At 36.5% G+C, this 12,899-nt stretch overlaps 1 protein-coding gene across 1 annotated transcript in view; it reads left to right on the forward strand.

The window, feature by feature from the left end:
- Positions 1-12,594, forward strand: part of cpne7 (copine 7) — a 32,574-nt gene extending 19,980 nt beyond the window's left edge. The window contains exons 12-16 of the mRNA XM_004067100.4: positions 1,219-1,273; positions 4,171-4,222; positions 5,007-5,140; positions 5,490-5,726; positions 8,671-12,594. Coding sequence (XP_004067148.1) covers positions 1,219-1,273; positions 4,171-4,222; positions 5,007-5,140; positions 5,490-5,726; positions 8,671-8,823 — 631 coding nt within the window. The 3' untranslated portion in view covers positions 8,824-12,594. The remainder of the gene's footprint in view (positions 1-1,218; positions 1,274-4,170; positions 4,223-5,006; positions 5,141-5,489; positions 5,727-8,670) is intronic.
- Positions 12,595-12,899: the final 305 nt, after the last annotated feature.

Here is a 12,899-nt window from a genome sequence, read left to right on the forward strand (position 1 = left end):
AAGGAGTTCAAATGACGAGACATGGCGTCATGAGGATCCTGCACACGAAAAACGTAATTTGGAAATCTGGAAAACCAATCCATAAAAAAAAAACAAAAACTGGGAAATCACACGTTTAAAGATGGGACAAGATGGGACAAGAGCAGAGTGTAAATTACAAAGAAGAAAAGATAGATGTAACTTTTGAATTGAATATGTAACTCAGGCTACTGTCTGAGACCTTTACACTATTGATGGAATAGTTTTAAATGATGGAAACAATGCTGTTGAATCTTTCGCTTGATTGATTTGATGAAGATTCCTGCTTCCGACGTGTCCAGATTTTTCTCTGTACAAAATAATTCCCAGTTGAGCTAAAAGTAGAACCAAACAAATTATAAATGAAGCATTTTTTTTTGCTTTATTATTCATGCAGAGTGAAAACAAATCTTACAGAAAACATGAATTGGAAAACCAAATACAGTAAATCATACTGTCAAATGGACTTGTCTATCCGATTCATTCTGTTCAGAGTTGCAGGCCAAAACCTACTCCTACAAAAGCACAGATCAATCTGGTGGATGTTTCTGGACTGTGGGTTGATGCTGGAGTGCAGGGAAGCATACACCAAAAAACAAGATTAACAGAAGCATAAAGAGTCTGATTCTCTCTCATGCTGTTTAGATCCGAATTTAACAGAGGCATCGGGAACTCATGGAAAACACTTGGAGATATTGTGTACCTGTATTTGTCAATTGTCAAGTGAATGTCTCTTAAACATTGCCACTGAAGTGAATGTTGCAGACAGGTGGCCCATACTTTTCTCTGAAACTCGGGTGCAAACAATGAAGGCATCACAGAATAGAAGGAAAAAACAGGGATTTGTAAACACAAATGGTGTGTTCCTGCTTAGACAAGAGCCTGAGCTTTGACAGGGAGCAGCCGGTGGAACAAAACAGCAGGATCTACTCTTCTAAATGGTGTGGTGAAAAATGGAGAGATTAAAGACTGTCTGAAGCTCTTTGAACAGGTGCAAATGCCATCTGAAAATGGAATCATGGGACAGATTTCAAACTGTTATTAAAGCTTTTAGCTTGTTATGAAATGCAAACAAGCTGATAGCCTGCACCGTTGGAAATGAGAGCAGATGGTTAAGCCATCAATGATTTTCATTTAAAGACTGTCGTCACTATTTCACTAAGTCAACTATTCAACTGATTTATTTGCTTATTATTTCAGTGATAAGAGATTTTCAGCTTTGGGATTTGGTGCCAGAATTCCTCCAAATTATGAGGTGAGTGGTAGGTAAGCATTTGATGTTTTGCATTATCATTTCTCTGTGGACCAAATATATTTCTCTACCATGGCAAGAAAGTGTTTTGATCCCGCATCTATGTTCAGGGACCAGTTTTTTTCCAGTGGTTTTAGGTTACACATCATTTCTCTGACACAATATTTCATTCTGCCAAATTTCACATTTAAAACCAATTACTGTGGATATTTGTATTTATAAGGTCTTGTCTTCAAATATCAACTTGTTAGATAAAATAGAATCTTCTGCTTAAAATTGGGTTGATGTTCATTTTACACGTAAAATTCATAGTCTGGGAGGATTTTTCTAAGCAAATTGGATATAAAGACTTTGAAGCACACTTTTTATTTTATTTCTTTTTGAAATAGTTGATTTCAAGCAATCAAATAAGAATAATACACAAAAACAGTACAATCATCAGTTATATATTCATACAATTATGAATCAAACTTAGGATAATCAAACATAAAATTAAATATTGTTTGAAAGGGAGTGGAAGGAAGCAAACTTATACAATCCCACCCCTGTTCTACCGTAACAATTTTATTACTAGCTTTTATCAGACAGAATTAATAATCCTGAAGTATCAATAAAGCACATGAAAAAGATGAATTACTGAAATTGTTATGTACAAAATAACTATTTTAGAAATCAACATGGCAAATGCAGATCAGTTATCTAAAATATATGCAGATTGAGAAAATCTACTTTTAAATCACTTGAAGATAGTTGTATAGCCGCCGTGAGCCACACACGTCCGTGCTGTAACCCAGGACCGGAAGCCACACTGGGATTTTTACAAGCACCCTGCATGAGGAGATGCCATAGATGTGAGGAGTGGTTGTGTGAGGGAGTGTGCACACACACACTTTAACTCCAAGCTTTGATGATATGTCAAACATGAGTGGCTGGTGATGTTTTTTTTTTTTTAAATAAAACTCTAATAGACTGTGAGTCAAATACTATTAATTGTTGTCAAAAAGATTTCTGCAAAGTGCTAAGTGCACATAAACTACTTTTCCCTAGAAACAATCGGTTCTTTTGGCCACCCATGATGGACAGGTGAATGATGCCCTTCACGTCTGTTGTTGTAAATGTATTTTTACATCATTTATTTATGAAAGAACAGATTTTGTCAACACTTACACAGGAATAAAGGAATTGTATTTTTAACACAATTAAAAGTGGAAGCTTGTTGCACCCCAAGTTTTTTGAGTAGAATTTTCATAACTTTTTTGTGTTGTCTCATCATAAATCATCATTTCTTTTAGTAGAATTTACTTTTTGTGTTATTTCAACACTGAAACGACTGTATTTTCAATAATTGAATTGTTAAATTTACAGTTCTAGCACAAGCCATTAAAAACCTACCATTTTCTGTCTTTATCCTCTTTTTAACCTGTTAATGTGTAATCCCCATCCCAAGTAAATATGCTTTCTTTCTGCCACTAAACCATTTAAAATCTATACCTGTGACATTGGTTTTTCACCTCAGACTGAACTTGATGATGGACTGAAGGGGAAGTATTTTGAAAGGGCTCTTGATAGTAACAGGCAACTGCCCAACCACTCCTGCTAATAGAAACTGTGGCTTAAAAATTAACTTTCTTTTGGCCCAATTGACATTTTTATAGTGCAGAGCAAGAAAACAAGCAGGGTAAAAAAACCAAAAAACGCATGAATAAAATATTGTTTTTGTGCTAAACCCAAACACTTGGTCTCTGGTAAAATTCTTCAGCATGTACTTTTTCATTAACCCACATTTTGTGGCGGTAGTTGTCAATAAAAAAAGAATTGGTTTGGGGAGATGTTTACACATTTCAATATGTTTCAAAACTGAATGGTAAATTAAATTCTGTTTGCTGAGTTGACTGCTGCTAGGTATATAATATCAGAATTTCAGCTGCTGTAATATCCATCTGCTCACTGCAGGCTGCTAACAGAATGATGTACTGAATCCACTTATGCAAATCATTTGGTGACCATGGCAACGCAAATGCACCAGGTGCATTAATTTCCCTGATCAAATGGACAATCACAAACAGTTAACACAGTGCGGCGTTTTAGTTTTCTCTTAGCTCTTAAGCACATGGTGTGCTTAGTGTGGTATGACCGATGCTGCAGTAAAACGGGTCAAACTCATAATGTTATCAGCGCTCGCGGGTGTGTGAAAGCCGTTCCAGTGAGACAGAATCTTAACCATCTCAGAATTACTTATGAAAACACAAATGTGCTAGTGTGTTTTACGGTTATGTAGTCAGGTCAGAGGTGTGATGTGCTTCTTTATCATTACAAGTTGAGACCAAGTGCTTTCTGTTATCTTTGATTGGTCAATGCACGGTCTCTTATTAAAGAAAGGTAAAGTTTGCCAGATTGTAACAGTCATCTGTTATCAATCTGACTACTGGTTAGAGCCTGTTTCTTTTTGACTATAATCTGATCAGCTCTCAGAAAAGCAAAGTGACATTGGTCATTGATGCTTTTTGTTTCCTTTCTTATTGCAACTGTTGTTCAAATCCGGGGCTGTTTATGGGCCACAGTTTGTTGTTCTACCTACCTTTTTCTATTCCTGTTTTCTTTTTTGTTTTTTTTTGTTTTCTTGTTGTTGTAGTTAATAACATGCAGAGCTCTCAGAGTGAAATCAAACTCAGTAATAAACTTTTGGGGAGAAATGCAGTGCGTTTTTTTTCTCAACTGCTTCCTGTTTTCTCACTGTTGCAATGACTAACTTGTAATTTTTAAATTACACCTTGTTTGGATGCTGGTAGTAAATAAATCAAATAAAAACATTTGTTTATGGAATTAATTTTGGATTTTGCTTAATTCATCACAACAAAAAACAAAAGCAGTATTTTACATTTTTCCACTTCCATTCACAGGTATCACATGATTTTGCGATCAATTTCAACCCAGAGGATGATGAATGTGAAGGTAAGGGGGATGATTCATTAAAGTCCAACTCTGATCATATTTTGATCTATTTTTAAAGAGTTCTCAGTGGTCTTTTAACCATGATTATGCCAGTCTTAGCCAAAATCATTAACCTGTCGTTTTTTTAGGACATAGTTTCTGCAGAGCAGCAGTAATTCATTAAAATCAACCTCTGAGTTGTGGGCGAGACTTTTGGTGTGGAGCAACCCCACCCCCCTTTCCCTTCATGTTGCAGAGAGCTCAGAGCGTGGAGCTTGTGGCTCGCCCAGTATATTTTCTTTATGTCACAAATAAGCTCTTTTTCCAACAGCATTTTTTCACCTGCTCCTGATTCACGACGATTTGAATAAAGAAATAGTCAGAAATTTAAATTTAAGCATGATTTCTTTATAAATGTTAACATGTTAAAAACACCCCAAACATATTTTCATGGGAGTTGGTCTTTAAGCTGTAGTTTTCCAATTTGGCTGTCTTTTTTCCACACAACTGTTTGGGTTGGGACTTTTACATTTTATTCAAATAAGTACAAAATATGATTTTCTACAGAATAATCACCGATTGTTTGTGCAGATTCTTTGTAATTTTGACCAAAATTGTTTGGACTAATTTTCAATGGATTAATGCATCAATAAATCCATGTCTGTATTCATGGATATCAAAATGATCCAATTAAGTGAACTTTAACATATTTCGTCAAAGCTTTACATCTTTTAAAGGTATTTCTTAATTTTAGAATAAAATGTGTTCATTAATTTTTTCTTGTCCTTGTGCTTTTGTTGATCAGAGATCCAGGGCGTGGTTGAGGCTTACCAGAACTGCCTTCCAAAAATCCAACTCTATGGTCCCACAAATGTTGCTCCCATCATTAACAGAATAGCCAAGGTGGCAGCAGGCGATGGCAACATCAAGGATGCTTCTGTAAGTCTTTATACTAAGGTTTTGTGGATATTAAACTGTCTTTGTCGTTGTGCCTCCCACAGAGTCCCCTGAAGGAGCAGCCTGTGGTTCTGCTCTGTGCTTCGTAGGCAAATGATGCTGTGTGGTACCCACAGAACTGTTCTTCATTACAATCCATTTCCCCCCCCAGAAATTAAATTTAAAATAGATCCCGTGGAGCTTTTCTGTATCTTTCTTCAGCACAACAATAGCCTAACCACTTGGTTTATATCACCAAGAATGAATTGATCATTTGTGGAGACTTGTTCTAAGAGAGGTCACCGTCAAATAAAAATATCCCCCTTTAAGCCTTTTTTTTTTTTTTTTGCAGTGTTACCACATCCTGCTCATCCTCACTGATGGTGTGGTGACAGACATGGCAGACACACGTGAGGCAATTGTTCGAGCCTCCTACCAGCCTCTCTCCATTATCATCGTTGGTGTGGGGAATGCCGACTTCACAGACATGCAGATTTTGGATGGTGATGACGGAGTGCTCCGCTCACCAAAGGGCGAGCCGGTTCTAAGGGACATTGTTCAGTTTGTGCCCTTTCGAGACTTCAAAACGGTTTGTATTTGGTCATTTATCGATCATCACTTGTTGACTTTCAGTTGTCTATTCCACCTACAGCATCTCCATCTGCTGCTGCATCTGATTTTAGTAGTTTCATGGCAGTATTTTGTTGTTTTTAACATGTCATAGCTGCTAAGATGTTGAATGTTGTTTTTTGGCTGCAGTTTTGTGTTTTGTGTGTTTTTTTTTTTACTTGAACACTTTTTAAAGTTAATGTACTTTCGTTCCACTTTTTCAGTTTTATCTGACATAGCTCAACAGTATCTTCCTTTTCTTTAAATGACCCAAACAAACTAAATCTTAATATTTCTGCTATGGCTCTGATGGTTTTGTTTTATTTTTGTGGCCTTAAGGCAGCCCATTTTCCCCTGTATGCTGGGTACCTCTGACTGCATGTTGTGGATTCTCAGTGGCTCTTGTTAACTGTAGATGCCTCACTTTGAATTAACTCTGGGGGGCAGATGCATGCTGTAGTTTTGCTGTAATACTGTATGTGGGGAAAAAGCAAAAAAACAAAGCAAAAACAAACAAACAAAAAAACACATACATACTTTTTCTCCGATTTCTGATGTCGGTCATAGGTGTGAGTCTTTCTGTTTTTGAAAACACAATAAGATTTTAATGGATGCAGTCACCCTTAAGTAATTTACAAACAAAAGCAATGTGTGCTCCAAATTCTAAATAGACATGACAGGAAAGTAAAAAGCAGGGAAGAGACACAATTTGAACAACTAGGAAACGGGAGTAACAGCGTGAGGTGAGTCTGTTCTTACATCATCTTCTGCTCTTATGAATATCAATATGTATGCAGGGCAAGGTATATGCGAGGTTATGGCACGTATGCTATAATTATGCATTTGACCCCAGAGCATTTATCCACTCATATGAAGTAAAAAAAAACATAAAATGTGTTATTTAACTGTTACAGCAGTCTGGGATCAAATTTTGATCACTGAATTAATTAGTTTCCATCAAATTGCCAACCTCCTCGTTGATGAAACCCGATTCAACCTCTGACCCATTGCTATCCACGTGTAGCTGTTTGTGTCATAACATTGGCACACCTTATTTTATTGTCATAAAGCAAAAATGTGTGCAAAATGTCTTTTAGATTCTTCTGAGTATGCTGGAAAGACTTTTGTAACTCAGTTTTTTCATGTTTTGCCTTGTCTCAATGTTTGTAAGTCATGATAATCAGATTTGTCCCATAACAAATTCTGCTCATAGTTCAATATAGTTGCAAGAGCTGAATAAAAGTAAATAGATTGGTTTTTAGTTTATTGAACCCCCATTCTGAGTCAGAATGTTCTATTTTTTTGTTATTAGATACAGAAAAAATTGTGAACACCTCTTATGGTGAAACCAAGCTGTGATGGTGCCTGGGCTTAGACTTTTAACTTGCTGACAGGTTCAGTGAGGTTACCAGTGTGTCATCTCCCGGCATGTGTATTGTTGAGACGTGATTCCCTGTCTTAGGACGTCTCAACAGAGTTATTTTTAGTCGAGGAAGAACAATCAAACAGGTCAAACAATTTTTATTTGCAGATAGATGAGAAACTTACAAAGCTATGGTGACCATTCCTCGTAACCCTTGTGCTATCTTGGATGACCCCACCCTTACATTGACGTGTTCTTCCTACCATAACAAAGGTGGATAAAGGTGGAAAGATTTCATGTAATCCATGGACACCAGTGAAGATCACAAATCATTGAAAAAAAAAAAGGTTCAGCGCACTGTTTAGTGGGTCTAGATGAACCAACTCCCAATGTCAAAATGCCTAGGATAGCACAAGGGGTTACAAAACGGTCTGACTTCATCCCCCCGCTCCATCCATGCAGGGGCATTTCCTGGATTCTCACACTTACAGGTCATTGGTTTTCATGACTCATCCTATTGCTCCTATGGCCTCCTTTCCCCACATCCGCTGCACTCCTGACTCCTGCATGCCTCAGGCCTCGCCCAAAAGACGAATGAGTAAAAACTATGAAACACACTTTAATAGTAATAACAAGTAAATAAAAAGCAAAAAGTTATTGAAAAGGAAGTAATTAAACAACAGTGATTGAACATGTAAAAAAATAAAATTTGTATGAAAAACCTTTATGAAAATGTATGAAAAGCTTTTATAAAAATAAAATCCTTCTGTATTTACTTTCAGAAAATAAAAAACAACAATGTGTGCATATTGAAACCTAAGACAAAAAAGTTATACTTTGTTGAAGTCTGTTTCAGTTGTTTTACCTTTTATTTTTCAGGTGTTTGCCATGATTATGGTCACGTTCAACCACCTGGTGGAATCTCTCTCTTTAATCCAGTTTTAGCTTAAATAGTGAACCTTAAATTCCAGAACAGGGCGTGGATTTGATGGGGGAGATATGATTTTTATTGTAAATGTATCTATTGATAGACCATAGATCTTAAGACTGGGAGGTAATGGGTTAAAATCCACCATCAAGTTTTACCAAAGAGTTAAAAAAACTAGGACCCAGTGCCTCTCTGCTTGACACTGCATTAAAGGCTGAAATGGAGGTTTTGAACCACCAAGCACAGCTGTGACTGCAGCTCATTGCTCCCCTATGAAAAAGGGGAAAAATGCAGAAAACAAATTTCACACAGTCAGGTGTGTGATACTAATAAACTAATGGGACTCTACCTTTAACAAACCATAGATAGAGATAGGAAGGACCTCCAAAATGTTACGCTTTTTCCTTCTAAAAACCAGACTTTTTGCTGCGTAAATGTAGTTTGCTGTCTCAATCTCCCTATTTTCTTTGTTGACTTCTGTCAACATACAGAACATGGTCTTAAATAAGAACATGTTTTTATTTTTTATTTTATTTTGTTGCCTACAACAATCCACCACCTCTCTAAAAGGAACTGGCAACCTGTTGAGAATTCCTTTTCTCAAATAATTCTCTTTTTTTCTTTCTGTGACAGGCTTCACCTGCAGCCTTGGCCAAGTGTGTTCTGGCAGAAGTGCCTGGCCAGGTAGTCGAGTACTTCAGCCATAAGGCTATCTCCCCTATGAGTCCGATGAGGGAATTACTGAGCCCCATCCTCAGCCCACTTGCCACCACTCCAACAGAATAACTGCCTGCCCTGCTTTTGTGACCAAGCTTTTGAGCCTACTGCCAGTCCAGTGGACTGAAAGTGGGAGAGGATGTATGCCTCACTTCTTTGGACAAGCACTGAAGAGAAAATCCCTGTAAATGTGTCGTTACTGATTTCATTTTTCACTCGAAGCAAAAATGTTTACACAGCGATGGGATTGCAGAGATTGTTAGGTGTCTTTTTGCGCTCAGTGTCGATTCAGCACGTCCCCCCTTCAGCCGGATTCTCTAGATAGTTCAGCATCTCGTAGAGAATGAGGTCTTAAAGCTCCCCTTACCCATTCATTTTTGATGCACACCAATTTGCTTTGTGCTGATCTACTGATTTGACGCAGGTTTATTTTTGAAGATTTGGCACTTCACCTACATATTACTTCTCCCTCTCGTTATGGAAATTGTACCGATAATTTCTAAGTATGCTGCAATTAGATTGTTTGAGCTCACATAATTTAGTCAAGACAATTTAATTACAGAGATGCCACAAGTTAATGATCAGACCTAAAAATATAATCACATATCCCCTTCCTGTCAGAATCTTTCTGTCTAAGGGAATGGCCTTTTTTTAGACGCAACTTGTCTAAATCCTTTTTAATCATCACCTCAAAGCCAACATAAAGGAGTTCATGGCTGTAAATTTGTAGTTAAATGTGTCAGATGTCACTGATTCCTAAAACTTAAATGGAACGCTTCTGCTTTTGTTATAAAATAATAGCCTGACTTTGCAAACTGCTGTGCCTGACTGCTTTCCCACTCAACAGCAGAGGCAAACAGGGGGTTGATTGCAATATGTGAGGGCTGTGGAAAAAGAAACTGCAGTCTGTTCAACAATATTATTTAAATAACACTGATGAATCGGTGCCAAGGTAATCAGTGGAGTAAAAAGAGACACATCTTGTGTGCAGATCATCATGTCACCCTTCTATTACTCTCATACTGCCACCAGTCTGCACCGTTTTTTATGTAGCTGGAGGCTAAGAAGTTTTGAGCTACAAAACAAAGCAAACAAAAAAAAAGAAGCTGAAACAACGAAAATCTATGATAAGTGATTCATTTCCAGTCCTTTGTCGAGTGGCAATGGTGTAAGCAGTGAAAATCATGCCTCATGTAAGTCCCTCAACCAGCCATCATGCAGGTGAAGCCGCTTGTTCTTTCTGCTGTAAATTTAATTTCTGTAGATATTCTGAATTTTTATGTTTATTGCTTTTATATGCAAAACAATTGTATGAGGTATTTTACGAGACCTTCGTTCTGGGAGAAGATTAAAAAACAAGGGGAAAGCACAGTTCATGCTGTAACAAACATGGCAAACATTGAACCACATTTACATTAGACTTTTTCAGTGGGATTGTTGTCATATTTCCCATTTTTTCTTAGAACCAAATGACAACTAAAACTTTTCCCAAGAACATAATGCTCTGTAAATACATTCATTTTCAAGTATCTCTTGACTGAAGGATGTCTGTGTACTAGTGAATAAATAGAGATATCCTGGATTGGGCTCTTCTGTCTGTGTAACATAAGCCAGAAATATCTATACTGCTCTTTTATATTGTATAAATTTAAGTGAATGTTGGCATCTAAGTTAACTAGTGCAGAGATTTTGTTTTTGAACTATACTTAACTGCATTTTTTACAGAATGTGGGCAAAGACTACAAAAACAAGAAAGAAAAAGCCAAGTAAAATGTTTCTATTGCAACGTTCTCAAAGCCCAGACAGCTATTTAAATGTGTGTCACTGCTTAAGTGGAAACCAAAACCTTTTTTTTTTCTTCTGGCACAAATATTTCCTGAAAACAAAATGTATAAATGACCACTTTTTTAATTTTGTATTAACATTTACAAATATTAATTGAAAGAGGACAATGATGACATAAATTTTCTGTTGCTTGATTTTTCTTGCACTCTATTATGGTATATGCAAAATTATTTATTGTAGTGCAAAGTATAAAAGAATATATAATTCTCAAACCTTTAAGATGAGAATGAACATCTTTTTAAGAATTCCAACGGCTCTTTGTTTAGCACAACCCAATTTTAGTTTTCTGTTATAAATCTAGCAGTTTACTAATTCATCTAAACCTACAATAAAATACAAACTGCTCTTGTAACTCAGTTTGTTACATATAAAATTTCCTTTGTACTACAAGCGACTTTGGACTATAACCAAGACACTTGACGCTTTCACTGCCAGTAAACACACAGGAAAAGTATCATGTTTACCATCAGCTGCAAACCTTTCTATGACTGTGAGTTTTCCTCTGGTCTTTCCCGGCCCAAACATTGACCCTTACTGACTGCACCAAAACACAGCTGCCTCTGCTGTCTAAACCCCTTCAACGATCCACTGAGGAAAGTTCCTCACTGAAGTCTATTGATTTAGCAGACCTACATTGGAAGCCATATAGTGTTTCACAAACATAAATATTCCTGGAAGGAGACTTGTTTCATCTGAGCTCAGGCCCACATTTGAGCTGAGCAGGAATGACCCAAGAACAAAAATCACTAATCTGACACCCTGCCTGGGTCAGTATTTTGTTAATATGTACTGTACATTACTTCCCTTTAAACATTTACAATGCAAACCCGTGCAAACTCAATACTGTTATAACAACAAAAATGCAATTTATAATTCAGTTTCATGCAATTTCTTAATTTGGTTGCAAGCATTATTTAAACATCTGCAAGTATTCATTTAGGGGGGGAAAACTCATTTAAGCAGTCAGTGTCTAAAGAGCATTAGCACCCTGTGTGCACATTGTGCCTTGCACTGTTTCATCATGTCACCCATCTATCATTCATATTGCTTTACCAACTTGCCTCAGGTCAGAATCTGCAGCTGCTCAAAATGTCCATTATTTTACTGATTTAGAATTTTTTCACAAGATCTGATTGCTAAACTGAGGGATCTCTGACTTTAAAGCATTTAAAATTGTTTTTCTATGTCAATCTAACAATCCTACATTTTACATAATAATAATAATAATAATAGGCATAATCTCCTTTAAATTTGATCTTTAACAAAAAATACTTTTTTCAGCTAATTTCAGTGCTTTTTTACCCCAAACGTTCAAGTCTTCACACTTGTTTCTATGCTAAATGAACAATATATTGGTGATTTATAAAATCCATAAATAATTAATCTAATTAACTGAAACTTTAATGCATTTAATGCAATTAAATAACAAATGCATCTTTTTCTCCAGTGTAATCTAGTGTTTTCTAGTGCAATTTAAAATAAGTAACTGCAATTATTGTCAGAGCCTATCCTTGGTGCCATAGCAGTGCAAGAAAAAGTAAGCTAAAAACACAGTGGAGTCCATAGTTCATGAGACCATTTTATTAAAAAAAAAAGAAGAATCCACTGAGATACTTATTGTTGCTCATCCTTTTATGCGTGACATCCTTTTTCAAGGTTTTCCACTAACTTTTGTGCACACAGGTTCCCTCTGTATTTCTGTTGGGCCATTCATTGGTAACCAAAATGAGGCTGTAAGTCAATACCCCTTTATGCATCTGGCATAGCCGCAAGCTGTGTGGGTAAAAAAGAAGCCCATGCATCGTTTGACTTCTTCTAACAGAAGAATGGGATTTATTGCATGCTTATTTTGATTGTTAAGCTGTGCTGTGCAGTCACTCCTTTGGATTTTATGATATGCTAATATGCACGCCTGCATTTGCACAAAACTCTGCTCCTGTAGTTTCAGCTTTCTGTCTTGCAATGGGGTAAATAAATCTTATCATTAAACTTAAAGTGTGTGCATTGTTTCTTATATTTTTTGCGGTGTACATAGAAAAATACAGTTTTAATACAAATATAGATATATATGCATATATACACTTTTCTGAAGTCTACTTTCTTTTCATTTGTATCCTTTTTGTTAGTTTGCACACCAGCTGCACTGGAAGACAAATGTAAAACTTATGTTGAGTTGTTTTGCAATGCTATCATGTACACATTTGCATTTTACAGTTTGCTAATGTTGTGCCTATTCTGCTTCGGAGGGGAACTGAGCCTACTCTTTAATTCCATCAGACAGCTCCTTTCATTTGTCGAGA

This window comes from Oryzias latipes, chromosome 3 (assembly GCF_002234675.1).
Source record: "Oryzias latipes chromosome 3, ASM223467v1".
NCBI lineage: Eukaryota > Metazoa > Chordata > Actinopteri > Beloniformes > Adrianichthyidae > Oryzias > Oryzias latipes.